Source organism: Brienomyrus brachyistius, chromosome 3 (assembly GCF_023856365.1).
Source record: "Brienomyrus brachyistius isolate T26 chromosome 3, BBRACH_0.4, whole genome shotgun sequence".
NCBI classification, from domain to species: domain Eukaryota; kingdom Metazoa; phylum Chordata; class Actinopteri; order Osteoglossiformes; family Mormyridae; genus Brienomyrus; species Brienomyrus brachyistius.
The window spans coordinates 34,403,540-34,431,460 of NC_064535.1; the positions used below are offsets into that span (position 1 = coordinate 34,403,540).

Here is a 27,921-nt window from a genome sequence, read left to right on the forward strand (position 1 = left end):
GCAATAAGTATGAAATGAATTACAATGTATAATCACTTCACCTGTATGGAGGTGAGCTAATGGCATACTGGCAGTGGTAGGTGGAGAAGATTATGAGTTAATGTTGCTATAGTCGGGATTAGGGGTTTTCTCATACAAATGAATGGACAGTCCCCACAAATATACGAGTACAAATGCATATGTGTTTAGGGCTTGGTGGCTTATATATTAGGCTCTTGCTCTTGTTCATTAGTGTCCAGGTCTAGTACAGTACAGATCTGACGCTGAGAAGACGCCTATGTCACACATAGGTGGCAGTGTTGCTCTGCTTTTTCCAAGCGCACTTCTCCTGCCTTTGCAAAGCTCATTGACATTTCTTTTGCAGCTGATATTCGCTTAGGAATCTGTACACTCTGATAAAATGCTTCCTCTGGAAACAGCAGCTTAATACAAGAGCCAGTCAGTAAAGAAAAGTACAGATGTTTTCATGAGAAGAGCAGGGGTTCCTTGCTGGTACAGCGATGGGCTCCTGCTGTTTCCTTCATGGTGCTGAGATCTGGGCTCCACCTATTACCTGCATGTGAACCATGTGAGCAGGTCAAGCTCCAGGCTAATGAGTTTTCCACAGTATTTTATCCTTGTTTTGTTCCTGCTTTGTTCCCTCATAATTAAAAGTTGAGGCCATTTTTGAGTAGTGTGGCTGTGCTGATGTTGTCAGTGTGCTGACACACTGAGCCTGCACTGGTTCCCCAGTGAACGCTCACTGGCTTGCCTACTCGACCGGGGTTCGGTGTGAAAGTAAACAGAGCCGTATGAGTCGGAGTGCCGTTGCCATGGAGACAGCGTTCAGAGCCTTTCATAATGGTCTGCATCGCTATGGAAACACCAGGACGCTACCCATGCTGCCGCATTGAGAGAAAGGGGTGTATCTTTTTCTGAGCAAGGGCGTCTCCTCAACCATGATGACCCTTGCAGGCCTGCTTTGTTATCCTCAGCTGTCATTACTGCTTCCTGCATGAAACTATCTCCTAGGGTTCTGCGCTGATGAACAGTGCCCCAATTGTTACTGTTTATCCACTGTACAGCTAATTTATCTATCCATGAGAACCCTAACCCCACACTCCCCCATCTGACCACCTGCTCCCTGTCCAAGCAGTGATGATTTTCTGACCTGCTGTCCCTTCTACATCGCCCTTTATGTAAATGACAGCCCTGGGGCATTATGGGAACAGCACAGCGTGCCAGCCTGACCTGGCCGTCCAGCACTGCACGCCCCATTCACCTTCTGTCGCAGTGGCTATCTGCCCATTTTGCACATGTGTTCAAAACCAAATCACAACTGTGCTGTTTGGGACAGTGTAGAAACAGTCCCTGTTAACTCTCACCATGCCTGTCCTGATGCCCAATTCTCAGTCCACCCTGCTAGGAACCAGGTGCGTTTGAAGCTTGGTTGAACTGGGGGGGTCTGGCTTTCACGGTTGAATGCCTCCTCACAGACTGGACCCCTGGAATGTGGGCATGTGTCAGCTGCTGATTGTCACCGGTCCTGCCTGTGAAGATGGACTCGCACTGTTCACGTGGTCCTGTCATCATTGCTGCTGGGGCGGGGGGGGGGGATGGAAGGCTCTGAATGACAGCTACAGGACTGACAGGAGACCACCTCCCAACCACTCAAACCCAGGCTCATGTTCCAGAAGCTTCTGGAGGGCTTTGCAGAGCGTGAGTACGCTTGAATGGTGCAGGTAAATGCACCGTAAACTGGGTCAGGTCCCGTGTAATTACCATAGCACTGAGATCCAGTAATGAGTAACAGTCCAGGAATAGTGCAGTTCTAAAGGCCCCAGAGCATCCCCCCACCCAAGAAGCGGTGGGGGAGGGGAGTGTTTGAAGAGCGGGGATTCGGTCCTGCTGGAGATCCATCATGAGCTGGTTTAATTTTTTATTCGTCACATACAGTCCTACAAACATACAGTGAAATGCTTCTTCTGCCTGGTTCACCAACTGTGCCACATAAAATCTGAGAAGTTATAATCTAAAAATATTCAGAATATCATTAACTATACTTAATATAACACTACAGAAATATCGTAGATGAGTGTGCAAAATGTAAGTGGTGATGTAAAAGGAGTAGGAGAAACTGAGATATCATGCCCTCTTTTTGGTCTGAAAGCCACCGGCGTCCCTCCAGGAGGGGTGGGAAGGGGGGGCAGGGGGTCACACATCCTCTGTCCTTCACTGACAGTGCTGCTTGCATGCCTTCGTGAAGCTGCGTGTGAGAAACTCCAGGGTAACCAGGGGGTGATGGGGTTGATAGGCATAGATCAGCCTTTCTTGTTTGGAGGACAACAATTGAGCCCTAGCGAGTATGCCTCTCCCCCCTCCCCATGACCTGAGTGGTGGGGGGAGAGAGAGAGAGAGAGAGGAGGAGAGATGAGCAGGGGAAGAGAGAAAAGGTGGGAGAGAGAGAGGGGGTGGGGCGGGCGGCTCTGTGGCTTAGATGCTCTGCTACAGAGCTACAGAGAGCCTGTCTCTTAGCGCGAAGACAGTGACTCGCTGGCGGAACATCATGTGGGACTCAGGTGTGAGGACGACTCCCTCAGGAGCCGCGCGCTGAGTGCCGGGCTGAGACCGAGGAGGAGAAGGAGGCGGCCAACATGGAAGGACTCCTCTCCCCGATGAGGACGCGGGTAGGCAGCATGCTAACATGCTAATGGGGAAAAGTTGCTATTGCAGTGTTGCCACGGTGATGGTATAGAACGAGCCGGGCTGTGCCAGATGAAGGAGAGATGCTGTTGGCTCTGTTCTGACAGAGATGCGGCATCCCTGTCTCAGCAGGTTGGGTGTTTTCAAGCATCTGATTCTGTCTTGTTCCTGCAGGACACTTATTTACGTAGGAAAGGGGGGGCTGACTCGATTGGTCTTATGAGAGGGAATGTTCAGGGTGTCCACTGTCACGACACGCTAGCCGTCTGGCATTCCTCCACCACGTCATTCTACAGTGCAGCATGGCTGATCGAAGATGGGCTTGTTTCGTCTCGCAAAACGTTGGCCTAGGCCTGCATTGGTGTGTTTCAAAGCCAAATAGAACCTTTTGTTTGTGTGGTGGTGTGAAAAACCGCGAGCTGCAGAGCTAGCAAGCGGACACAGTGTCTGTGTTTATATGTACATATATTCCTGTTTCCAGCTCTCTTGTTGCTCCGCCACACAGCAGCTTGTGTGTTTACGCTTCAAACAGAACAGCAGCTGCAGACACCTTACTCTGTCGCGGGCAGTGGAAGTCCAAGCGGTCGCAAGCCCTCCTGCAGGTCCTGCACAGGCGAGTGGGGGCTCCACTCCGCTGCACGTGCAGGTAGGAGGGGTTAGCTGCAGGGTGCACAATGCGGGACTGACTGATGAATGTTGTTGGCTGTCAGAAAGCATAAGTCAGCAGCCCAGCTGTAGTGAATAGACTGACCTTTACCGCTAAGGGGCGGTACCTCCTTTAGTGCTATTGGGCAGTACCCTCTTCATTACTATTGGGTGATACCTCCTTCATTGCTATTGGGCAGTACCCTCTTCATTACTATTGCGTGGTACCTCCTTCATTGCTATTGGGCAGTACCGCCTTGCTACTGGTTGTTACCCTCTTCATTAGTTTTGGGCAGTACCCCCTTCATTACTATTGGGTGAGTTTCTGAGGTCCGATGGCTCACCTGTAAACATGTCAGCAGCTGCTCATTACAAGATTAATCCCATAGCGTGACTGTCTTTCCAGAGTTACCTTGTTGCACCCTGCCCCCCCCCCCCACTGCACTATCCAGGTTGCCTTACTGTCAGGGGGTGGAGCTAATCGTAAAGCAGACTTGTCAGACTGTGGTTTTGTGTTAAGTGTAATTAAAGCTCAGGACTGGAGTTTGCATCTTTGTGGTCCTATATACATGTATTAGATATTACTGATGTTACAGATTAGTGTACAGGGCATAACAATGTTGGTGATAGTATGAGTGATGAATAAAGGTGGGAAATATGGCACCTTATTTCTTATAGTAGGAAACTTAGAAGATGAGCGATTATCCTGGTGCTGCTCATCGAGGCTGTAGGGCTTTTCACGTGGAGTACTGTAGTATTCCAGAAATTACTATTAGTATAGTAAGGCAGTCTCCAGGGAAATGCATGCACAGAACAGTGTGAGGCCGTGACCTCTGCTTAGGGTGAACTTGTAGTGAACTTCTCATTATGTTCTTATTTAAGGAAATGCTGAGAGGAGCTGATGCAGTTGATGATGATTTAAATTGAATTTCCTGTCCTAAGAGTGGGATTAAACTGTGACCAGGAGACAGATTTGGTGAATGGACTCTAGTCGTTACTTGGGAGGCATTGGTGTCCAAGGGGATAGACGGACATTAAACAAAACCGTAATGGGTTTTAAGTGGTGAACAGCACAGCTTAATTGAATTACCCTAAAAGGTCAACTGTAGACCCCAACAAACCAGCATCGGCCGGCGATCATCCTGGATGTGGAGGTGGGCCATGCAAATTAACCAGCTTATTACTTTCTCTACGGAGTGTAATCGACTTTAAATGGAACATGGGTGCCGACCGTAATCCATTTACACCTCGAGATTTGCATAATGGAATAATAAATATTAACACGGATGTTTGGGAGAAGTGTGTGCATCCTGCCTGACCGAGCAGATACTCTCTGTCATACACACACTCACACACATGCACTGTCTCTCTCACACACACATTCACATAAACACACTTACATGCATACTCTCACACATGCATTGTCTCACGCACATCATGTCTAACATGCACACTAACACTGTGTGTTAGCTGGGATGATTAACACCCAGCTGGCTAACAAACGTGTCTCATAGACTCTTGCTGATAGACGCAGCTCCGTTGGTTATCAGGGCTGCAGCGATGCATGCTGAATCCGCATGCCAGAACTGCAGCCAGCTTTGCTGGACCTGGGGTGCTTCCTCCCGTCGGCCATTCGATCTGCTTTGATGTATATTTTGAGCCCTTCATGAGCCTGGTGACGTCGACTGAGGGGGATCATCTGGATGTTACACTGCCACATTATGTAGATCCAGTGAAAGATTAATCTCATGGTAGAGCTACTATATCGGTAGAGTTGGGAGATTTACTATATCGGTAGAGTTGGGAGATTTACTAAATCGGTAGGGTTGAGAAATGATCTATTTCATCATTAGAGTTAATAATAATAATAATAATAATAATAATAATAATAATTGATACTTTATTGATCCCCTGTAGGGGAATTATCTTTACGCCTCCCTCAACTTGCTCTTTGTGGAGTAAGTTGACCGCGAAGGGCTGCCACCCGTAGTGGTGCCCAGGGAGCTGGGGGTTAAGGGTCTTGCTCAAGGACCCGCAGACGTGCTGAGGCTGGGTTCGAACCTGTTAGTAGATCTACTTTATATGTATAGTTGAGAGATCTACTTCATCACTAGCATTGGCTGATCTACTTTATCGATGCAGGGAAACCTATGTATAGCTAGGAGACCTACATTATCAGTGGAGTTGGGAGATGGACTCATCATTAGAGATTGTTTGTCTATTTTGTCAGTAGAGCTGGGAAATTTACTTTATCAATCTTGGGCAGTATCAAATCCCGTCCTGCGACTGTGTGAACGCTGGATGGAGATCAGCGTTAGGCTCCAGTAGTAGCAACCCCTCTGTGACCAGTTACCCGTGACCAGCTATCTCTGACCAACCGTCTTTAACCAGCTATCTCTGACCAGCTGTCTGTAACCAGCATTTGGCCAAATATTCAATATTTGTTGTTGCCTTCGAAGGTGAAATGATGAATCTGGTAGGAGTAGGGGGGTAGGTGTCAGTCATGGAGGCTTGCATCCATCCAACTGCATTTCCACACTCAGGCAAGCAGTGTGTCACATGAAGGGTTCTACATTGTGCTAAATTTCTGTGGTGGGATGAGGGCCTCATCACTAAATCAGTTCTTAAGCTTTCTGAGGCCCAGGGTCGTGCAGCCATCATGCGTCTGAGTGACGTCTAGTGGGTTCCATGGATAGAATGGTGAGACCAGGACGTGCACAGATGCTAGAGAAAATTGCGTACACACTGATATAGCCAGCAGTGAATAAGTTTTAACCTTTTTCTTTTAAACTGTGTCGGGTGTGCAGTGATGAAGCCCGATGCCATCTCTCCACAGAGTGTCGCGTTTCACTGTGCAGTGTCTGCAGTGATGAAACCAGATGCCATCTTTCCACAGAGCGTCTCGTGTCACTGTATGGTGTGTGCAGTAATGAAGCCCCATGCGGTCTCTCCACAGAGCAACTTGTTTCACTGTGCGGCGTCTGCAGTGATGAAGCCCCATGAGGTCACTCCACAGAGCATCTTGTTTCACTGTGCGGCGTCTGCAGTGATGAAGCCCCATGAGGTCACTCCACAGAGCAACTTGTTTCACTGTGCGGCGTCTGCAGTGATGAAGCCCCATGAGGTCTCTCCACAGAGCATCTTGTTTCACTGTGCGGTGTCTGCAGTGATGAAGCCCCATGCGGTCTCTCCACAGAGGGTCTCATTTGCATGCAGAATTCGGAGCTGCCCTGCCCGTGTTGCTGTATTGCTGCCGTACCTGGTGGCAGAACTGGCGCCTGCTGGTTTGCTGGGGTCTGCTGGGTTCCGGTGTAGCCGCATGCACAGCTGAGCGTCTGTATGTTTGTTTGCTTGTTGATGGGACATCGCACGTGTCTCTCCAGTTGGAAAAACGTCTCTTTTTCTTTGTCACATCGACCCTGCAGTTGTTTAGCATCCTGTGTGTTGTTCCTCGGTCCAGCCACCAGAAGCGCTTTCCCCACAAACGCAGGCGTTCCTGTGACCAGGCGGTTGTGTCCACCCCGATCCCTCAGCCCCGGCACCCGTCTAAGCACAGCTAGTGCCTCTGTCTCCATGGAAACCAGCCTTTGTCACGGGGATATCCTACATTCCTCACCACGGTCGCACTTACTGGGAAATGATTGGACTTTAAATGGTCTGTGGGCTGACCTCCCCCCACTGCCCCCCCCTCCCCCCCGGCAGGCTGTGAATGGTTGCTGGAGCAGAGCAGAGGCGTCCTTTCATCGTGATTCAAGGTCCAGCACTTTGATGTCTAACACCACAATCATTGTGTGACTCTGCTGCTGCGTATTGATATGAGTCCTGGGGGAGGGGGGACTGCAGTGGATTTCTCTCTTCTTGTTTCAGTTTAATGCTGAAGCTTTAGCCTTGGTCTTTGAATTTGTAGAATGTCATTTGTTTTTCACTTCCTTGGTCTGTAGACATTATGAAAGTCCACCTCCCCCCCCCAGAAGTTTCAAAGCTAAATAAGTAGCTAGTGAGTATAGTCAGAAGACCATAACCAGCTAACTAGTTGGCATAAGAGACTAATTCACCATCTCCTACATAAGGGATGCGTTTTCTTAGTATTGACGTCAACATGGGGACCCACACAAATGCATGGTGTGAGTGGTGAACAGCACTGCTGAGTAGTGGGCCTTTTCTTATCAGAAGTCATGCCTTTGTTGTCCAGCTTGATTAGAGAGTGTTATTGGTGGGGGTTGCGGGGTCGTCCAGGAGAAGCGGGGCCCTGCTCTTAAACAATGCTCTTTTTATTATTTAGTGTGATGTAAGAAAGAGTGCCTGCGTCGCGTGTGTGTATGTGTGTGTGTGAGAGAGAGACTGTGTGTGTCTGTGTGTCTCTACGTGTGTTTGTGTGAGACAGAGAGAAAAAGAGAGAGTTTGTGTGTGTGTGTGTGTGTGTCTCTACATGCGTGTCTGTGTGTGTGTGTGTGTGTGTGTGTGTGAGAGAGAGAGATGCCACTCTCTCCCAGTACAGTTCCTGGCACAGTGCCCTCTCTGGTGAGGCCGCTATCTCCCAGTACAGTCACTGGCACAGTGCCCTCTCTGGTGATGCCACTATCTCCCGGTGGTACAATTCCTGGCACAGTGCCCTCTCTGGTGATGCCGCCACATCCCTACGATAACTGATGGATCTTCACTGGTGTTTTCTACCTCAAAGCGATATGTGACTAACCCTTAACAGGTACTGTGATCGTGAAGGTCTCCTGTGGGTAATTCTGATACATTAGGTAGGGACCTGGACTTGCAGTCATGTTTGTGTTACGGTCGTTGTAATGTGCCCAGGTTAGTCCTGCAGAGACAAATAGCTGGAGGGAGGTAAACGAGCATCAGATCTTCACCCGGAGTGTGAGAAACAGCAGGAGATCCAGCTATAAACACATGGAGCACAGGCAGTTTGCATTTCTCACACAAAGACGGATCAGCGGAATATTCCATAATTCCATAGGGTATGTGCGGAAACAGAGCACATATCTGGAATCATGGGAAAATCCTTACGTAGGTGCGTTTCGGCATCATCGAGGACATTCTGGTGCTTTCATTGGGGTAGAAGCTTCATAGCTGGTATAAAATTCTCAAAAAGAAGAAACATTCACATTTTTTTCCGTCTCCTGAGCAGAGCGTAAACTGTCAAAGACCTTGACTTAATATTCTGCTCGTGCTCTGTCAAAATATTCCAGAAAGGTTCATCGCCCCCTCAGTCACAGCTTGAGTAGGTGAATCACGGTCGCTCTCTCTTGCTGTTTAGCTTTTTAATTTGCCTCTGGTCCTCTTCTCCTTGCCTTCAGAGTCAGGTTTGCCCGGCCTCCCTTGGTTATCCGCGGCCACAGGCATATGGATGGGCGCCCTACTTAATTACATTACTGGGACTGTCAGTCAGCCCCCCCTGAACAGAATGCTGCATGTTAATTGGCTACTGGGGGCTGGAGGTCACAGCATCCAGTAGGAGCGTCGGCTGGCATCTATCCAGAGGTTCCACTGCATTTCGGAGCTGCATGTTGATGCTGGAGTGAGTTCAGGCAGCAGCGGTGTTCACAGCCAATCAAAAAGCCCTGCTGAGGTCTCAGGGATTGGGGGACTCATGCAATGTGCTACTTTCATTTTCCATGGCTGTAATGACCCCCCCATAGATTGTCATCCTGTGTTGGCGTGTATTGAAAGCTGAGAGTTTGCATCTAGTTTCAGGTAGTGGAGTCTTATCTTACCATTTAGCCGCCTGCCTTGGGGAGGTTTACCCCTGTGTTTCCAGTAGACCTGGAGAACTGGACCGGCTCATTTACTTCGCGTGTGGGCAGGGTTGGCGTGGGGCAGGCTGAAGGCGGACCAAGTTGGGTGGGGCTCCAAAGTAGCTAAGATCCTGCAGGACTCCAATCGGTCTGCCGCGCATGCTAGGTCACCTTGACTGTGAGCGCCGTGCCATTTCCCAATGCCCAAGACGCACGGCAAGTGGCTGCAGGCCACAACTCAGCAGGAAGACCATGGCCGCGCTTCCTGTCTGTCCTCCGTCGCCACGAGCAACCTCCGTCGGCCGCCAACAGCGAGACGGACACAGCAGGGAGAAAGATCCCCAAAGGCTTCTGAGTTTCTGAGCCAGGGCTTTTCTTAATGACCCATGTAATATGTGTGTGTGCCTGTTTTGGGTCTTTTCCCTCAGAGGTGGTTATGGGTAGCCGGTCCTGCCCATCCTTGTTGCAGTGTGGGACTGCTGGGTCGAGATCTCGCTCTCTGCCATGCTCTGGGGTGACTCACATCGTCTGTCTCTACAACCCGTGTGTCCCCCACTGGCATTTTGGGGCCATCATCACAGCATCTCCCACCACACGCCATTCTGTAACCGGGCATGGGGCCGCTAGCAAGGGTCACACAGTGAATCCTAGCTAGGACACCTGCACTGAGCCATCATGCGGCCTCGAAGGGGGGGTTGGGGACTGGTACCTGCCATTGGAACATTCCAGATTGGGGCATGAGGGTGCATCCTCACACAGACAGACTCCGGATTCTCGTGGTGTGTCCCGGAAACACTCTGCCAGGACCAAGCCTGGAATTCCGGGAATTGTGTGTCTGTGGCCTCTCACAGTGGGATGCCCAGGTTCCCCTGTCACAGCACAAACTGGCCTCCTCCCCTGCGTAGCTCGCGTTTGCGTGGCCCCCCATTATAACCTCCTGACTACCAGGAAAAAAAATGTTTTCAAATTACTTTTATTTTTATTTTTTCCAATTGTTTGAAAGGCAATGAGCATACTGACAAGTTTTTTTTTTAATTTTTAAGTTTTATTTTAAGAATATGTTGTGTCCACCACACTGGACAACGGAAGTTAGTATATCCGAAAACGAACCATGAACACAACAAGGAAATTACAAAGAAAATATCAAGAATCAGTATGAACTTTGACTGGAACTAACACATCATTGTTAGTGTGGTGTTTGTATTTTGGAACTTTTATGTATTTCTTGTCTATGGGGTATGATATTTCAAGAAGCAGTTCCCCTTCTTTGAAACACAGAGAAAGATCTTACACTTAGTGCACATCACGTATGTTTTGCTGTTACATCCAGATCTGCGACACCTGGATGCATGTGCTTCATCCACCGTTTCTGGAAGATGGATGGCTCCATAGTGTCTCAGGGATGCATTCGGCTGAGGTTTCCACTTTTGACGTGGGGGAGTGTAGTCATCTTCACTCTCACTAGAGATTCCAGCTTGACCATGGGTAATCAGCTGCTCACCAAGTAGCAATTTGAATTGAAGAAACTTCAGTGGTTTCTTCCCTTGAAGCTGGCAATCATTCCTGTACTGAAGCCATGCATTGGTGATTGCCAAATCAAAAAAGTGCAAAATTACACGCACCGTCCACTTCCAAGTGTGAGTGGCCATCCTGTAGAAACTTAGCATTCGGTCGGCCATATCTACTCCACCCATGTTGCTGTTGTACTCAGCCATTGCCAGTGGTCTTGACACCTGAACATACCTTTTGTCCTTCTTAGACCATCTATTGCATGTGTCTTGAGGCTCAATGCCATAGGCAGAGGATGCCATGACCACTGGCTTATTGTCAAACCACTTAATGATAGCAAGTTCAGGAGGGCTTCGTCTGACCACCATCTCAGATGTCCCTCTTCCTTTCTTTTTGATGGCCTGGTCCCCTATAATGTTGCACTCCTTTGGAATTCTGTTCTTCATCAGAGTTCCAGTTCCTGTCAGCCCATTCTCCACCAGGGTGTTCAAAAGGTTGACGCTCGTAAAGTCAAAGAACAAGTGGGTTCCTCTTGGAATGGACTCAGTCAAATGAAGAACAGCTTGTGCTCCGATGCCCTGTCCTGCTGTGATTGGGAAGGTGGTCTTGCCTTGATACACAACAAAATCTAAGACCACGCCATTTGTTGTGGCCAAGACAAATACCTTCAGTCCAGTTGGGTATAGTTTGCCCGGAACATACTGGCGAACTGGGCAGCGGCCAGTAAATGGAATCATTTGCTCGTCAATGGACAGTTTTTGTGCTCTTGGAAGACTCAAACATCCATTCCTCACTTTTCCTCATCTGACAACTCAATATCTGAGTTTTCACCAACAATTTGCAGCAAAATTCTCTCTGCCTATGAAAGTGACTCCCTTCCTGCTTACGATAATCAAATTTTGGTAATAATTACAACTGTCCACTAAGGAGTACATTTTATAAATGCTCACTTATCATGGAAAAACATTAATACATTACATTAGAAAATTAATTAAAGTGTTTTTTAGAGATTCATGTAAAATAAAACAACAACATTTCAAGATAAAATTTTATCAATAAAAAAGATTAAGCACTTACTTTTCTTCTTTCCATAAAATGTCCTGGTGGTGATAGATGCCATTTTCTTAAAGGAGGAAGAGGAAGTTCCCAAAGCCCCACCCCTATAAATCTGGTATCATTTAAAAGTCCTGAATGTCCTCTTTAAAGCACAACAGGAGTTAATTAGGTAGCATGCAGGATATGGGAGATATTCAAGTTTACAAATGTCCTCTAGACAGGACAAAATTGAACTGCTGGTAGTCAGGAGGATAATAATGATATTTCTCTACAATGACTCCATGTAGTGGGATGCCTCTATACTAATACAACATTCGTAAGTGGGGGCCAAGTTTCTCCAGAGATTCGGTGATCCTCAAAATTATTGCAAAGGTTCGGGAGATGGCTACCAATGGGTACAATGGGGTTAGTTAATTAATTAGTTAGGATATATAAACTCAGCAGTTTGAGTAACTGAGGATTAGGGTACACTGGCAGTGATGGGGGGCTTCTTCATTCACACACCAGCTGGGGTCACATGTGCAGTAAAGCTGGTGGAGGTCAGTCCCCGTTCTTGGTCACTGAGTGTTAATTAGTTCTTGGATTGGTCTCACATTGTGCCAAGCGTCGTTATGGCAGGCCTCTGTGACAGTCGTCTCTTTAACCTCAATGCTTCAATGAATGGATATAGACTCTCTCCTGATCGTCAGCTTCTTTTAATTAGTGTGTGATTTATAAACGATTTTCCCTTAATAGGCTGATTAAAAGTGGCTCTCAGTGGATCACAGCCGTCTGGCAGAGACTGTTGCGATGTGCTTCCCTGGACGGTCCCAGCGCTCCAGAGAAAACTCACTGTGGGACAACATGAACCCGACCCCTTCAGCTCCATGTGCGCAGCAGTGTATTCTGGGAAATCACAAAGGCTGAGTCGCCTTTGGGGACTCGCCGCTATTGTTGAATAGCTACTCTGATTGTCAGACTGTTAATTCCAAAACAATTAGAGGAAGCGATTAGCACACTTCTAACGACCTATGAGATAATTAGAGACAGGAAGTGCGGCAGCTGTGAATGTGGTCAGACACAGGCACATTTTGTCCTTCCTGCTAGTTACTGGGCAGGGGGGGGAGAAGGGGCTTCCCCCTTGGGAAATGTTAGCAGCATGTTCCACAGACATGTATGAACATTAATGGTACAAAGGATGCTCCTGACTTTACACCCATAGTGCCCATCCCTCCTTCTCTAGAGATTTTTAGAAAGTGTCTGTTTTTAAATTACCATCACAACACCCCCCCCTCCCCACATAAACACTAGATAAAACTAATAAGAGCATAAGAAGGTGCTTTTAGGTGGAATGATCTGGACACAAGATGGATGACTTTGGGGGGGCCGTGGCGGAGCTGAGGTTGGAGCGGTCCTGGCTGTGAAGGGAGCTCTGTGCGTCCCGCTCCTTTAAGGAGGGTGCTGGCTGTGAAGGGAGCTATGTGCGGCCCGCTCCTTTAAGGAGGGTGCTGGCTGTGAAGGGAGCTATGTGCGGCCCGCTCCTTTAAGGAGGGTGCTGGCTGTGAAGGGAGCTATGTGCGGCCCGCTCCTTTAAGGAGGGTGCTGGCTGTGAAGGGAGCTATGTGCGGCCCGCTCCTTTAAGGAGGGTGCTGGCTGTCTTACTGGGCTTGATATCCCAGACATGGCATATAGACCCCGTTGAGTCTGAAATGACCAAAGCAACTCTTACTGCATAGCTATAAAACAGCTTCTTTATTAATTCATACAGTCAGTTGCTTAAGAAAGAAAAATAAGTTATTTTGTAGTATATCTTGTTTGCATCGTAATTTCATCCTGAAGAAATTTGTTGGCATATTCAACGGCTGGGTTGGAGCTTTAGTTAGGGATTGATTATCATCTTTCAATATGTGACATGATGGATTGCTTCTCCTGGATAGCACCTTCTCAGCCTGTAATTAGGAGGATGAGTGATGTTCGACTCCACATGTATTGGAAGTTCTCTGAGAACATTTATGAGGATGCTTGTTGCCACAGAAATTCCATGAACCAGTTTGAAATGCAAACTTTATCTCAGTTTATTTATGTAAAATACTTGTGAAATAAGGCCATGGCAGGCAACTGACGGCCTGTCGGATTCATCACTGGTCTTTCATCGGTCCAAAGTGACTGTGTGGCTTCCTTCCAGCTTGCAGCCACATCTGGAGGATGTTAGTCTTCACCTCTGGCTCTCAATGGCCACAGTGTTCCAGCTTCTCGTGCGGAGGAAGGGGAAACCTCTGTGTTTCCGGTCATGCCCCTCAGACAGCCCCTCACTCCTTAATCACGTTGACATATCATATCAAAGGGATGATGCGCTTGGGCCATATCGTTCTGGTGCTCACCCTCTGAGCAATGCATGATGGGAAACTGTTTTTTACAGGGGCCTCCTTGCCTATGAATGATGGACCGTTTCCGTGGGTGAGATGTAAAGTTAATCTCAGTGCCAGATGGCTGGGTATCACGCCATCCTCGGAGGCGTGCCTCTCCCTCCCCTTCCCATGACCTCAGGTCATGTGATCATACACTATAGCCAGCAGATTGGACTGTCATCCTGGGTGTATCTTGGCTCTGTTCCCAAGCCTCGAGGCACGAGGCTGCCATTCTTGGAACGTGAGCCACGTCTTCCTGGGATGTAGGCCTAGCTATGCTGAGCTGGAGAGACATAGGGGTGCCCTAGTGTCCTACCCTGCTGGGAGGGCAAAGAGAGAGTGCCAAAGACCATCTCCACCCCCCTACCCCTGTCACACATGATCATCACAAGTGGAGCAAGGCAGGGAATAGCTGCGGGTTCTTCACGGGCCTCACGGTCCAGAGGGTGGGAGAGCTCCATCTCATCCAGCTTAGCCATTCCTCCATCCCTCCTTCCCCAAAGGCATCCCTCCATCCCTAAATCTATCCCTCATCCCCAAAGCCATCCCTCTATCCTCAAAAGCATCCCTCCATCTCTAAAGTGATCCCTCTATCCCCAAAGTGATCCCTGCATCCCCAGTCATCCCTCCATGCTCAAAGCCATCCCTCCATCTCTAAAACAATCCCTCCATCTCTAAAGAAATCCCTCCATCCTCAAAACCATCCCTCTATCCTCAAAGTCATCCCTCCATTCCTAAATCTGTCCCTCATCCCCAAAGCCATCCCTCTATCTCTAAAGTGATCCCTCTATCCCCAAAGTGATCCCTGCATCCCCAGTCATCCCTCTATCCTCAAAACCATCCCTAAAGCATCCCTCCATCCTCAAAGCCATTCCTCCATCCTCAAAGCCATCTCTCCATCCCTAAAGCCATCCCTCCATCCTCAAAGCCATCCCTCCATCTCTAAAACCATCCCTCCATCTCTAAAAAAAACCCTCCATCCTCAAAATCATCCCTAAAACCATCCCTCTATCCTCAAAGCCATCCCTCCATCCCTAAATCTGTCCCTCATCCCCAAAGCCATCCCTCTATCCTCAAAGTCATCCCTCCATTCCTAAATCTGTCCCTCATCCCCAAAGCCATCCATCCATCTCTAAAGCGATCCCTCCATCCTCAAAACATCCCTAAAACCATCCCTCTATCCTCAAAGCCATCCCTCTAACCTCAAAACCATCCCTCCATCTCTAAAGTGATCCCTCTATCCCCAAAGCCATCCCTCTGTCTCTAAAGTGATCCCTCCATCCACAAAGTGATCCCTCCATCCCTAAAGCCATCCCTCTGTCCACAAAGCCATCCCTCTATCGTCAAAGCCATCCCTCCATCCTCAAAGCCATCCCTCTATCCTCAAAGCCATCCCTCCATGCTCAAAGCCATCCCTCCATCTCTAAAACCATCCCTCCATCTCTAAAGAAATCATTCCATCCTCAAAACCATCCCTCTATCCTCAAAGTCATCCCTCTATTCCTAAATCAGTCCCTCATTCCCAAAGCCATCCCTCCATCTCTGAAGCGATCCCTCCATCCTCAAAATCATCCCTAAAACCATCCCTCTATCCTCAAAGCCATCCCTCCATCTCTAAATCTGTCCCTCATCCCCAAAGCTATCCCTCTATCCTCAAAGTCATCCCTCCATTCCTAAATCTGTCCCTCATCCCCAAAGCCATCCATCCATCTCTAAAGCGATCCCTCCATCCTCAAAACATCCCTAAAACCATCCCTCTATCCTCAAAGCCATCCCTCTAACCTCAAAACCATCCCTCCATCTCTAAAGTGATCCCTCTATCCCCAAAGCCATCCCTCTGTCTCTAAAGTGATCCCTCCATCCCCAAAGTGATCCCTCCATCCCTAAAGCCATCCCTCTATCCACAAAGCCATCCCTCTATCGTCAAAGCCATCCCTCTATCGTCAAAGCCATCCCTCTATCCCCAAAGCAGTCTCTCCTTCCTCAAATTGATCCCTCAATCTTCAAAGGGATCCCTTCATCTCCACAGCGATCCCTCCAACTCCAAAGCAATCCCTCCAATCAGAATAAATGTGAGTCAGTGCATATAAAAATCATCAGCAAGGAAGCTTTAATAGAACTGCAGTATCTAACATAGATCCCATTTCTGTGCATGTGGGAGGGTAAGAGCACCCCCTTGTGGTGGTGGGTTTGATGAAAAATCACAAGACCTCCCCCTTGCATGGCATCGTTAAGCTACAGCCTGCATTGTAGAGCTCCAGTCATCTGCTGTGCCCCTGCCTGCCTGATCGGAAGGCATATGTGAGGCTCTTAGTCAGTGTGGTTACGTGATAAGATCCAGGTGGAGGTTTGCTGGTGTCTAAATGGCCACAGTCCTCCTCCAACAGGCATCAGGACAGGCTGCCTGAGCAGCTAAGCCTCCATAACAAGAGCTTTGAAAATGAAGAAGCACAGGGAATGAGTTCTCATTGGATAAAGTGCATCTGAGCTATTGCTTTGATGATTTTTGGTGCAAATTCTGTTGGTATCTACATTGTATCCATCGAATGATACATTACCTTGGTGCTTTGGGTCTCCGAACTATCTACTTTCCAGAGTCATATTTTATATTTCATTTGAGGAATCGGTAACACTCTCCTTGTCCCCATGGCGACAGACATCTTCATTTTATTCCATGCACAGGTTCCCAGGTTCCTCTGGGAACCTAACTAATTCATAAAGTCATTGTGAATTGAGGGGCTGCACTCTATCTGAGAATATATATCTTCCAGTGTTGCTTCATACGGTCAGAATCAGTTCTTTCAATGGTTTTCAATACCCATGTTCCGTTGACACTGATGGCGTCCCATTCTCCACTTTAAATCTTTGGGGTACAGAGTGTCGAACACTGGAAGAGCCCACGCTAATCTAGTAAGGAAATGGAGAACACCCCCCCCCCCCCCATGTGGTGCTAATTACCCCTGGGGCATTTCCCATTCCCCTGCTCTGAAACGTGGCCCTGGTGAGGAGTGCGTTTGTCTGTAGGCCCCAGAAGTGTTGGTGTCTCATCTCTTGGTTTAAAGGCAAATACACAGATCTCACATTTCTGCTTGAGACCAGGTCCTCACAATGGTGTTTCCCCAGCGAGACTGATCATTTTTATTTAGTGCTGCCTCTTCCAGCTCACCATTCTGGGCCAGACCATTCTCTGGGGATTCAGTTGTGAACTGCTGAGGAAGCAGAAGGGTTCCAGGCTCATGATGTTAGCGTGGTTTGAGAGCCCAAGCCTCCTCCCCCCTACTGAGGAGGGGATTCAAACTAATGACCTTCCACTCACAGACACAGTCCACCCTCCCACTGCTGTCCCGCAGAGATCAGGCTCACAGTGCTGCAACCTTTAAGATGCTAGTATGGACTTACCCCAACCGGAAGCTACACTCCCTGTTGTTAGGTTCACCAGGAGAGGAATTTCTGAGAGGCAGGAGAAGGAGCCTTTGAGGGCATCACGGCTGGGGTACTGGGCTTGTTGCTCAGCTTCCTCACAGATGGAAAAGGCAGTCTGAAAACCCAGTCAGATTTGCCTGCTGGAGTCGTCAATAGGCACCTTCTTCACCTTTCTTGTGGGCATCGCCCACCACGCACCACATTCTAACAGGGCACAGAAAAATAACCGTACTCTGTTAGAATGCAGCAGGGTGCTGACTGCTTAATGGATTTAAGCAGTCACAGCCCATCCTGAAATGGCAGCTAATTTGAAGCCTGTGCCTTTTATTTAATTCCTCCATCCAGGTTCCCACTGTCTGTCGATTACAGTGGTTTTAACTTTCAGTGGAGTCAGTGCCCCCCTACACAATGCCCCTGTCTCTGGAATCATCACAGGCTCATATCAGCCCTGGAGGTGCTGGGGGGATTTACCTGATGGAAATGTCCTTTTAGAGCTTGTTGGCATGGGGGGCCCACCGTTGGTTCAGTTTTTGATGCCGGCGTAATGGGATCCTCCTTCCCCCAAGTGTGTTGGGGTGGGTGGGGGGGGGGATGATGGACTTGATGGCCCTCTGGAGGAAGACCTGGGGTTCTACCAAAATGTGGATGAGATGAAGCTTTATTGGCCATTTGCACAAGTACAGGTACAATGGGGTGTGTTAAGAACCATATATCCCATCATGCTCTTCTTTATAAGGCGGTCACACACATTTAGGGGTCTTAGCACAGGGTCAGCTGTCCATCCAGCAGCCCAGGAGCATTTTATTTGCAGGGGCTGGGGAGTGGGGCTTAAGGCCCTTGCTCAAGGGCCCTAAAGAGTGACTATTTTGCTGAACACAGTATTTAAACCAGCAACCTTCAGATCACAGCGCTGCCTGGCTGAGTCTCACAGCACCCACATTTAATTTCCCTTGTATCAACCGCCTTTGAGAAGATGGATTATCTCCAGCCTAATCAAGGCAAGGCAAAACTGGTCATCTCATCTGATCAAGGTCGCTCCTTAAATAGAGCACACGGTATTGACATATCACCCGCAGTGCTGGTTGAGTACGTCTTTGCATGTTTGCATGTTCATAACTTTCTGGATTCACTGGAAATGCTTTCCGAGGGAATATGTGCACCAGCTCAGAATCATTTGCATAGCAACCACACAATGTCTCACCAGAAGGATCTAGAAGGTTTTCCCTGGTCCAGATACCCCCGCCCCCCCACCCCCAGCTCACGCTTCCGTGATGCGGAAAAGTGATTAAGACGCAGTTTAGGTTTGGGGGGGTTAAGGAACAAACAGAGTTTCGTGGGAACATAGCGATGGAGGGACGGCCTTAAAGGCTCCTCTGCTGGACATCCCAGGAGACTGAGGGAGCTTGGAAGCTGTTTGGATGCAAAGATACAGCTCTTCCAGGGCGTGGGTAGGACTCCGCACAGGCCGGGCCTTTGGGCAGGAGGAGCTGCTACATCAGCGCTACATCTGACCCTCTGAGAAACCTCACTGGAACGGCGCCTCTGCTCAGGAACAGCAAGCCAACCCAGAAGCGGTTAGTGTCAGTGGGAAACTTTCCTTTGAGACATTCGAGGTCTCATTATGCTGCCCTTCAGCCTGACGGGGAGCCAGGAGACATTCTGAGACATGGGGAGATGAAGCCAAGGGCCACCGGTTGGGGGTAGAACGTGCTGCAGGCATCAGCTCTTACATAGCAGGCTGGAGACATCATGACCAGCGTGCTCTGTGCCTATAAGGATCTTCTCCTCCCTGGACGAGGCATCTTGTGGAGCCTGGCCTCCATCGCCCTGAGACGTTGGCAGCTTGGGAACCTCAGGGCATGGTTCCCCAAGGCCATGTACCAGGTACGAGGGAAGTGTCTGGAGTTCTAGAGCAGAAAGCGAGAGAGTGAGTGAGAGAGGGAGAGAGAGTGAGAGAGAGAGAATGAGAGAGAGAGTGAGAGAACATTTAAAGTCTTTACAGTAATTAGTATGTCCTGTAGAAGCTATTTTGTGGTGCACCTTATGTTCTGTTTTTAGATGAGATTTAACCCGTTTTTACAACGTCACTTTGCCGACCCACGTGAAATTCTCATTATTGGATAACATTGTGTTTTTAATCCTTTGAAAAACAGAGAAATTAATTTGTTCTAAGTGCTTCTTAAAGGGATCTGAAGCCACGTGTTCTCTGTGAGCAGCTAGCCTTACCCTGACCCTTGTAGAGAGTCTTAAAGACTCCCTTTCGCAGAATGCTGTGAGGCTGTCACTCCTAATGACACATCTCAGGTTCCCAGTCATTGTGAGGTGAGTTCAGGGCAGCAGTCGTGCAGAGAGGGGACCATCTCTGAGAGCTTCACGGCATATAGCACAATGTGAACAGTCATAAGGCCAGACCTAATGCAAGAAGAAAAATGGGAAAATGTGTTTTATAGCCTGTGCTCGGTGCTGACACACTCCTGTGTGTTCCTGCCTTAGCGTGACTGTCTGCACATGTCCAGGGCTTATTAAAAATGAATTTCCCCCATAAACTGGTTTGAATCCTAACAGCAGAGATGTTTGGATGTGTTTGCCCCTATGTCCTCTGTGCGATTCTCTCTCATGCACACATCCGTCTCCCGCACGCCATGACTGCCTCACTACTGCATGCTTCTTCCCGGCGCTGTTCATCTCGGCCGGCACTTCCTGTCAGCACTCCAGCATAAGTACTTCATAAAATCCCACGCCAGTGTTCCGTCTTCCCGGGGATTCAGCCCTAAGTGTCTCTGGGAGCCTGTTCGTCACTGTCACCCGTTTGAGCTGCTTATGTGACCGCGGTCCACATTCATGCTGCAGGGGGGCTGATGCTACTCAAGTGGTGACCCCTAGGGGGCAGCCTAACAGTATGAACATTAACCTGCTCCTCCTTAAAGCTGGATACCCTGAGAAAGAAAGCAACCTCAGGTGATAGGAGTCTGTGAGAGGAGGCAGAATGATGGTGTGTGATGTCTTTCTTCTAGGGGGAGACTCTCCAGCTCTCCAGGTTTATGAGCTGTGCGCTGAGGTTCTGTCGTAAGCCTCGTTTATGCAAAACCCATTTGTTTAATGTAAATGTACCTGAACCCTTTGCACTAATGTCATGAACGTGTTTATTCGGCATTCAGACTGTCTGCCATTTTTATTCAGTCCAGCTTTGGTTTTAAGAGCCAAGAAAAAATGGCAGTTTTATTTTTTCCATTTATCCATCATCACTGTTGCCAGCTGACACTGAGCTCAGTCAACAGGACACAGACCCAGAGCCTGACAGGAAAACTAAGCACCTGCTCTATTTCCCAACCAGCAGAGAAAGTGTGGCGGGGGGCTGGGCGTGTCTTAGGCCTGCTATGGGTCCCACAAAGCTACACTTCCCATTGCTACATTCCCTGGCAGCCTTCTGGGCTGTGGATGATTTTGTTTTGTGGTTCATTAATGGCCTCAGCCCACTGGGAATCCTGCAGGGGTATGCAGACTATCATTGTGGAGACAGACCTGAGCTTTGACTTGCACGTAAGCTCTAGGAAGTTCTGGCGAGTTTTGGAACCCAGAAAGGGAGACTTTGGTGCTGTTTCTCCTTATTGCTCAGACTGTTTTTGTGCAAACTCGGGTCTACTGCTTACTAACTTGGAGTCAAAGCTGCACTTCACCCACACAGGTTTAAAAAAACAATAAAACATTTAGTGAGCAGAGTCAGCAGACCATAGCTAGCTGGCTTCAGGAACATGTTAATTTAATATTTAGTGTAGTGGCTGTTTGTGTCCAATAGGGGGCCAAAAAACGCTGGGGGCTCCATGCATGGTAATCACTGGTGATCACTGGCACTGTCGTCAGCATCACGGTAGGGAGCCATCCTGTGTCTGATGTGGGGCCCCATGAGGGTGCTGTAGTTTTTAGCAGAGTTGGTAGTCGTGCATGTGCTGACCTCCTGGCCCAATCTCTCACCTACTTCATCTCCTGGCATAAAAGTTTATGAAAATTATGTATTTGAAAAATATATTCTGCTTGGTGACCCAGTGGGGGGCGCAGTAGCCTCGCGCCTCCAGGGCTGAGGGTTCAAACCCCACTTCCCCCATGTGTGTGTGGAGTTTGCATGTTTTCCTTTTATTAGGTGGATTTCCTCATTCAGTCAGGATAATCCGTGATGGACCTGAGCCGTGCGTGTTATCCGTGATGGATCCGTGATGGACCTGAGCCGTGCGTGTTATCCGTGATGGATCCGTGATGGACACGACTTTGCTGATCTCCAGCATCCACACCACATTGCTGATCTCCAGCATCCACACCACATTGCTGATCTCCAGCATCCACACCACATTGCTGATCTCCAGCATCCACACCACATTGCTGATCTCCAGCATCCACACCACATTGCTGATCTCCAGCATCCACACCACATTGCTGATCTCCAGCATTCACATCACATTGCTGATCTCCAGAAGGGTGATCCTAACTTTGTGGTTTCTCTGAAACTTTGGAGGGTTTAGCTGAGGCATGAGGTTTACCTGTGTGTGTGTGTGCGTGTGTGTGTGTGTACGTGTGTGTGTGTATATGCCTTTCCGTGTGCATGTGAGGTGATTGGCCATGTTTTGCCAGTCAAACCAGCAGCCTCCTGACCTAGTTTGCCTCCAGGTGGGAATGAATGCAAAACATGCCAGTGAGTTTCAGCTCTCACCTCTCTGCTGGTACTGAGCCTCTGTGCAGCACCAGCTCCTCCCCTGTCCTCACACCAGAGAGCCATCAGAAGGAGACACAGGTGTATGGGCTATTCCAGTGTGAATGTGCTGCCAGGGCACTGGCTCAGCTCTTCTGTGGGTCTGGTGTAATTGGGACAGGATTTGGGCGGAACAAGGCTCAGGGGTTTTCCAGTTTATTTTTCTGGACGTGAGCCCCATGTCACCATTCCTTGAGGCCAGCTGTCAGAGCAGTGATATCTGAACCTGGAAAAGCTTTGTTTGCTGCTGTGCGGTTTTGCAGGGTGGCCTGTGTGCCTGTGATCAGATATGATAACATAGTGAACAGCTGTGTCGCTACTGAGCCCAAGATCATGGCCCTTAACACACAAGAAAAAGGTGCAGTGCTGAATAAATGACCAGCCCTGCACTCAGACCCCAAGCTTCACTCTCACCCTTATGTGTGTCTTAAAAAGCAAAGCATGATGGGATATGTGACCACTAAGAAATTCCAGTGTATTTGTACAAAAGACAAATACAGCTTCAGGTTTATTTATAAGTAAGGTTTTTCTTTTTTGCTAATTGTGGAGGAGGCTGAGATCTTTGAACACTCACTTCATCCCGTCTCCTGCGGGAGCTCAGCCCTGTAAGTGACCTGCCTGCAGCTTCAGCAGGGGGGTAATTTTCTGTGTGCTGCCCTCTTCCTCTTACATTCTGGTTTGGTCTAAATATGGCGCTGTGTGAAGAGGCGGGGCTATGCTCACTTGCTCGCTCTGCCGTGATTTCAGGGAAAAGTCAGAACAATCCAGCAGCTGTGCTTGTGCGCTTGCTATAAACAAACAAACAAACAAATGCTACTTTATTTGCATGGAGAATGGCGCAGTGGGGACCCCTGTCTTCACATTGCATTCAGTCATTTTTTGTTTATGTCTACTTATTTACGTAATGTTCTTTTTCAGGATGTTTTGTTTGTGTACTATGAACTTTTAAAAGTTATTTGTATGTTTGCTTGTTTGCACTGTGTACTTTGTCTTTTGCACTCTCTTGTCCCACACTGTATGTTTGTCTGCACTTTTACCTAACTTGCTGCTGTGTACAATAGAATTTCCCACTGGGATCAGAAAAGTTCATCTTATCTTATCGTCATGGTGATATGAAGCAGCCTTCACTGGGCTGTGTTCGCCTCCTCTGAAGCACCTGAGCTCCTGGAAGTTTCTGTTGAAATATGTGTTTCAGAGAAAGTAGAGCAGATGGTCTGAGTAGCACCGTGTCCCTGAATCACGGCGCACAGAGCCAGCAAACTACATCCTCAGGTCCTGCCCCGCATTTCCCACAGAACCGTCAGGTTCCAAGAACCAAAACTGTCCCGGAAACAGCTTGGAAGCAACTTTCCGTTCTGATGAATCATTTTAGTCTTTGGCTTTAAGCACCGGCTCTTTTTTTAAGTGACAAACTCATAAAAAGGCTTATTTTAGCTGCGCAGCTAAAAAATAGACACACCCAGGATATCTGGTGATTGCTAACGTGTGGCAGCAAATGCCTGCTTTCAATGAATCTGCTGGGCAAAGGCAGTTGGACCTTTAAGCCATAATAAAATCATTTTCAGCATGAGGTCTCAATAAGGACATTACTGCTGTTTCATCCTGACAGAGAGACCTTCTTATCCCAGATGGACTGACGTCTTTTGGGATGTAGCCTTGCGTGAGGATCAGACGTAACAACATGCCACTCACATTCGTGACCCAGATTATGCAGCTATGTTGCGCCTTTACTCATAATAAAAGGTAATAACAGAATAAATCCATCAGTAAATAGTTCATTAGGGAGCAACTGGCAAAAAATGGATGGATGAATACAGAGAATTAGGGTCACTGGAGGGTTCATTCTGGCATGGAGCTTGATCTGGGCCGTGGGCAGGTAAACACGGGCTGACACGCACGCTGGCAGGCTCAGAAGGAGGGGCACATCCGCTTAGCATCACCGCTAAGCATAAGTTAGCAATTTGTGAAGGGATGTCAGAATTAGTCACCGAATTTATCATCTGAGCAGGCACGATTATGGCCTTCAGCTTTGATGTAAATTTCCCACAATGCATCAGCAAACTGGAGACTTGGTCCCAAAGAAGAAATGGGTCACGCCTTGTTATAAAATCGGCACCGTGCTCTGGCAGCAGGACTCCACACAGCCAGTGTTGCCAACTTAGCGACTTTTCAGACCCCCTTAATGACTTTTTTTTCAAAAAAGCTCCTAGCGACAAATCTAGCGACTTTTGGACAAACCTTAGCAACTTTCCAAATGTCGCCAGTACTGTCCTGTAAGCGCGAGGTCTTGCTTTCCCTGGTACAGTTACTCATCTCCCTGTGCCTGCTCTGATCAGTGAGCACTAGCTCTGGCTGAAAGGAGCAGCAAATTCCCGTAATCGCACGGCAGCTGACATAGATGTGAATGAACTGCGCATGTGCAAACGGTGTTGCCACGAACCAATCACTTACCTGCTTCTCCTTTGCTTGAATTAAAACTATTTAATTTGACCGTTTCTTCTTATTTTTTCTTATTTATTTATTTATTCTTCTTGTTTCATTGCAGAGGATGTAACTGCTGGTTAATAAGTTCCGTTGTGTTGTCTGACAGAAAATATGTAACGTAATTGATTTATATTGATTTTTAACAGTTTTTTATTGGACACGTGAGGAAAGATTAGGGAAAACACGCAGAATGCAAATACGACGTAATTACGTCATGAATATGCAAATATACGCATTACGTCATCTAGCGACATTTGGCGACTTTTTGAGCAGACTTTAGCTACTTTCCATTGAAAATAGTTGGCAACACTGCACACAGCACCTCCAAGAAGAAATCATCCCCGATATAACACAAAGGCATCTACTGCCCCGAAATGCTCACCTGCGCCACCCAGAGGCCTGGGCCTCGGTGGCGGCCGCATTTACCACCACAAACACTAATTACTTTAAATACTGAGGTTCAAGGATTTTTACCTGTCATTGTGCGAGTGAATTAAATTAAATAAACACGTTCCTTTAGGAGATGCTGAAGCAGCGTGTTCTGCTAACCAGCTAGCTAAGTATGGTCTTCTGACTCCACTCACGAGATATTTATTACGTTTTTGGAACATCTGGGAAGGGGGGGAACCAGATACAGCATGATGGGGGAACACATCTGGTGTGTGGGCCCCCATTTGGCCTGAGGGCCTTGTCCTCCACTGGACCCAACAGCCGATCTAGAGGCAGTTCCCCGAACCCACGTCTCCCGTTAATGGAGTGGGTCGGGGGTCACGTCCTCTCCCAGCTTGTGTTAATTTGCGCAGCCAGTAGTGTTTACATCATGTAGCTGACCTTCACCCCCGTGTCACTGGCCCCCAGGAACCTGCAGGGGACGCCCCCAGCACCATGAAACTGAGAGCTCTGTAGGTCGCCCGAGTGCTGATGGATCGTGACTTGCCGCTCACACAGTCCACATCAGGGCTAAGCACACGTGTGCCCCCCCATCCCCAGGCCCCTTCCCACAAGCCCCCCCATCACACCCCTTTCTCCAGTCCCAGGCAGCTGTTTTCAATACAGCATCAGAAGCTGACTGCTATTTCAAAGTGTCCTTCTCCGATTTATTTTCGGAGTGTCCCTCAAAAAGCCTGGCGGACTGGCAGGAATGTGGATGCTCCCATCCAGGCGAACACGCCCCGCTGCATTCTGGACTTCCTCACTTCAAAGTGAACCGCCCCAGTGTACATGTTTACAGATTTTGCTGCCTTTGCTTCTCTTTAGCTTTCAGATGTTGAGAGGTTTTGTTATATATCTCAGTGTAACCAAGTGCTGTTGGTTCTGGATAAAAATGGGTATCAATCATTTAATTGTTCTTGGTACATGTATGTTTACTATGACTGTAGTTGCCTCTCTAAGTGTCTGTTATATCAGGCATTCAACAAAGATTTTTATTTAAAGCTTACCATAATACTCACGTAATAATCAAACACTGATGACGGGAAGCTGACATATCAAACATGCCCTTTTCTCAGGTATCTATGCATGCTTTTTAACTGAGACCGGAGTTTGCCGTGCACTGAGGATCTGCTCCCAGGCCCCCGGGCGGAACCGATGCGGCTCCCTCCCCCCTTCTCTGTGCAGGGCCACCGGCTCTTTCCTCGCTTTCGTGCTCCCCTCCCTCTGACCCCAACTCGGTCTCTCTCCTCCCAGCCGGATTTTCGGGGGCGGAAAGCGGCGGATCCCATCCTCTGCGAAGCAGGGCGATGGAGACCTGTGCGTGGCGGGTCGCTCCGTGAGAGAGGTGCTCGGTCCCCGCCGGTGGAGAGGGGGCATCTCGGCAAGGGCCAGCCTCCGGACGGGCGGGGGGTAGGTGTCTGCGGGGCGTCTGTCTCCGGCGGCGGCGCCGCAGTCGCTTCTTTCGGGATCGTATGTCGGAAGCGCCCGGAGGTCTCCGAGGTAAGGCGGCTGCCGCGCAGCGGGTCGGTCCGGTCTGGTGCAGTCCAGTGCAGGACGGTATGCTGATGCACAGGCGCTTCATACAAATCGAAGCTGATGACTCATTTTATCACAATTTGCAGGTCGGGGAACGGTGCACTGAAGTTCTTGCCACTTTGATTCTTTTAATGCGTTACTCATAATTTGCATGCGTGTCGCATTTCGTATAGAAGCGTGGGCATTTTTTGTAATAAATGCTTGAATTTAAGTGCCTTGGACCCAGTGCCACAGTGTACATTCCTGTTTATAAATAAGATGCGGTTTCAGTGCCGAGCAGATCATGCATGTAACGGGAAATCCAGCGCTGCTCTTTAATCCGATTTAACAGCCCCGCTGGCCCAAGATAACGCCGAGTGAAAGCATATACTATACGCTTGGTAAATATGCTTAACATGTTAAATCTGGATTATTTTTCTATCCCTTTGCTTCACTTGCAGCTGTTCGGTTAGATTGTGCGGCATTAACCCTTTAAAGGTGTGACACTCCCGTCAATCACCTTCGGGCATCTTCATTTATTTATGTAAATAATGTTTTGCGTAGTAAACAAGTAATAAAACGTTTCCGCCTCTGTTCTCCGATATTAGTTTTCAAAGCCGTTTTATCAGGCGGCTTCAGTGCTACGCTTTCTCGGTATTTAGAAACTGGCTCCCTTTGTCAGCAATGTGGGTGTCGCTGCCCAGTGGGCTGCATGCGCTGCGGGGGGTGGACTCTGCACCGCGCGCTCACGCCACAGACCTCGCGGACGCCCTGGACCCGCTTACCCACCGCAGTGTGTTTGTACGGAGGTGATGAGATCACACTGCTTGATTAGTGCTCTGGGCTGGGGGTGGGGGCTTGCGGCCCGAGGGACATCTCCCCCCGTAGCGTAGACAACACTCCGATGGCTAGGTTTGCTTGCACCGCGTGTGTTCGAAACGTCCCCGGTGCATGTTGGGAAGAACTGGGTGTTCACGTGCCAGAAAAACGTTTCGGCCGTTTTCGAGGTCTTTTTCCCCAGATGCAGAGGAAACTTGATTCCTTCGTCATTTTCAGGCTCTTAGAAAAGATCTGCTTGCCTGCTGCCTCTCATTTGGAGTCATGTGATCACTTTCCATGTGGAATAGTGATCCAATTTATGGCACATACGGTTTTTCACAAAGCTCCCCCCCATCAAGGTAGAGGTCCAGATGTCATGGAGATCCTGATGAAGTTGGGTCACCTGCTTCTCACTGACCAGTGTGTGGCTGATGTCTGAGTGAATTGCAACTTCTGCTCTTACTGTACGATGGCTTCAGTG

General features: G+C 48.6%; 1 protein-coding gene across 10 annotated transcripts in view; it reads left to right on the forward strand.

The window, feature by feature from the left end:
* LOC125738237 (FERM domain-containing protein 4A-like) overlaps positions 1 to 27,921 on the forward strand; it is a 67,741-nt gene that overhangs the window by 9,665 nt on the left and 30,155 nt on the right. For 2 of the 10 annotated variants that reach the window (XM_049007006.1, XM_049007003.1), the window contains exon 1: positions 18,866 to 19,333. The exons of 1 other annotated variant lie outside the window; for it this stretch is intronic. In XM_049007006.1, coding sequence (XP_048862963.1) covers positions 19,199 to 19,333 — 135 coding nt within the window. In that variant the 5' untranslated portion in view covers positions 18,866 to 19,198. Of the gene's footprint in view, positions 1 to 2,477; positions 2,667 to 18,863; positions 19,334 to 26,317; positions 26,607 to 27,921 lie in introns of those variants that run through there. 7 more of the 10 variants (XM_049007008.1, XM_049007013.1, XM_049007002.1 and 4 more) reach the window with 7 other exon arrangements.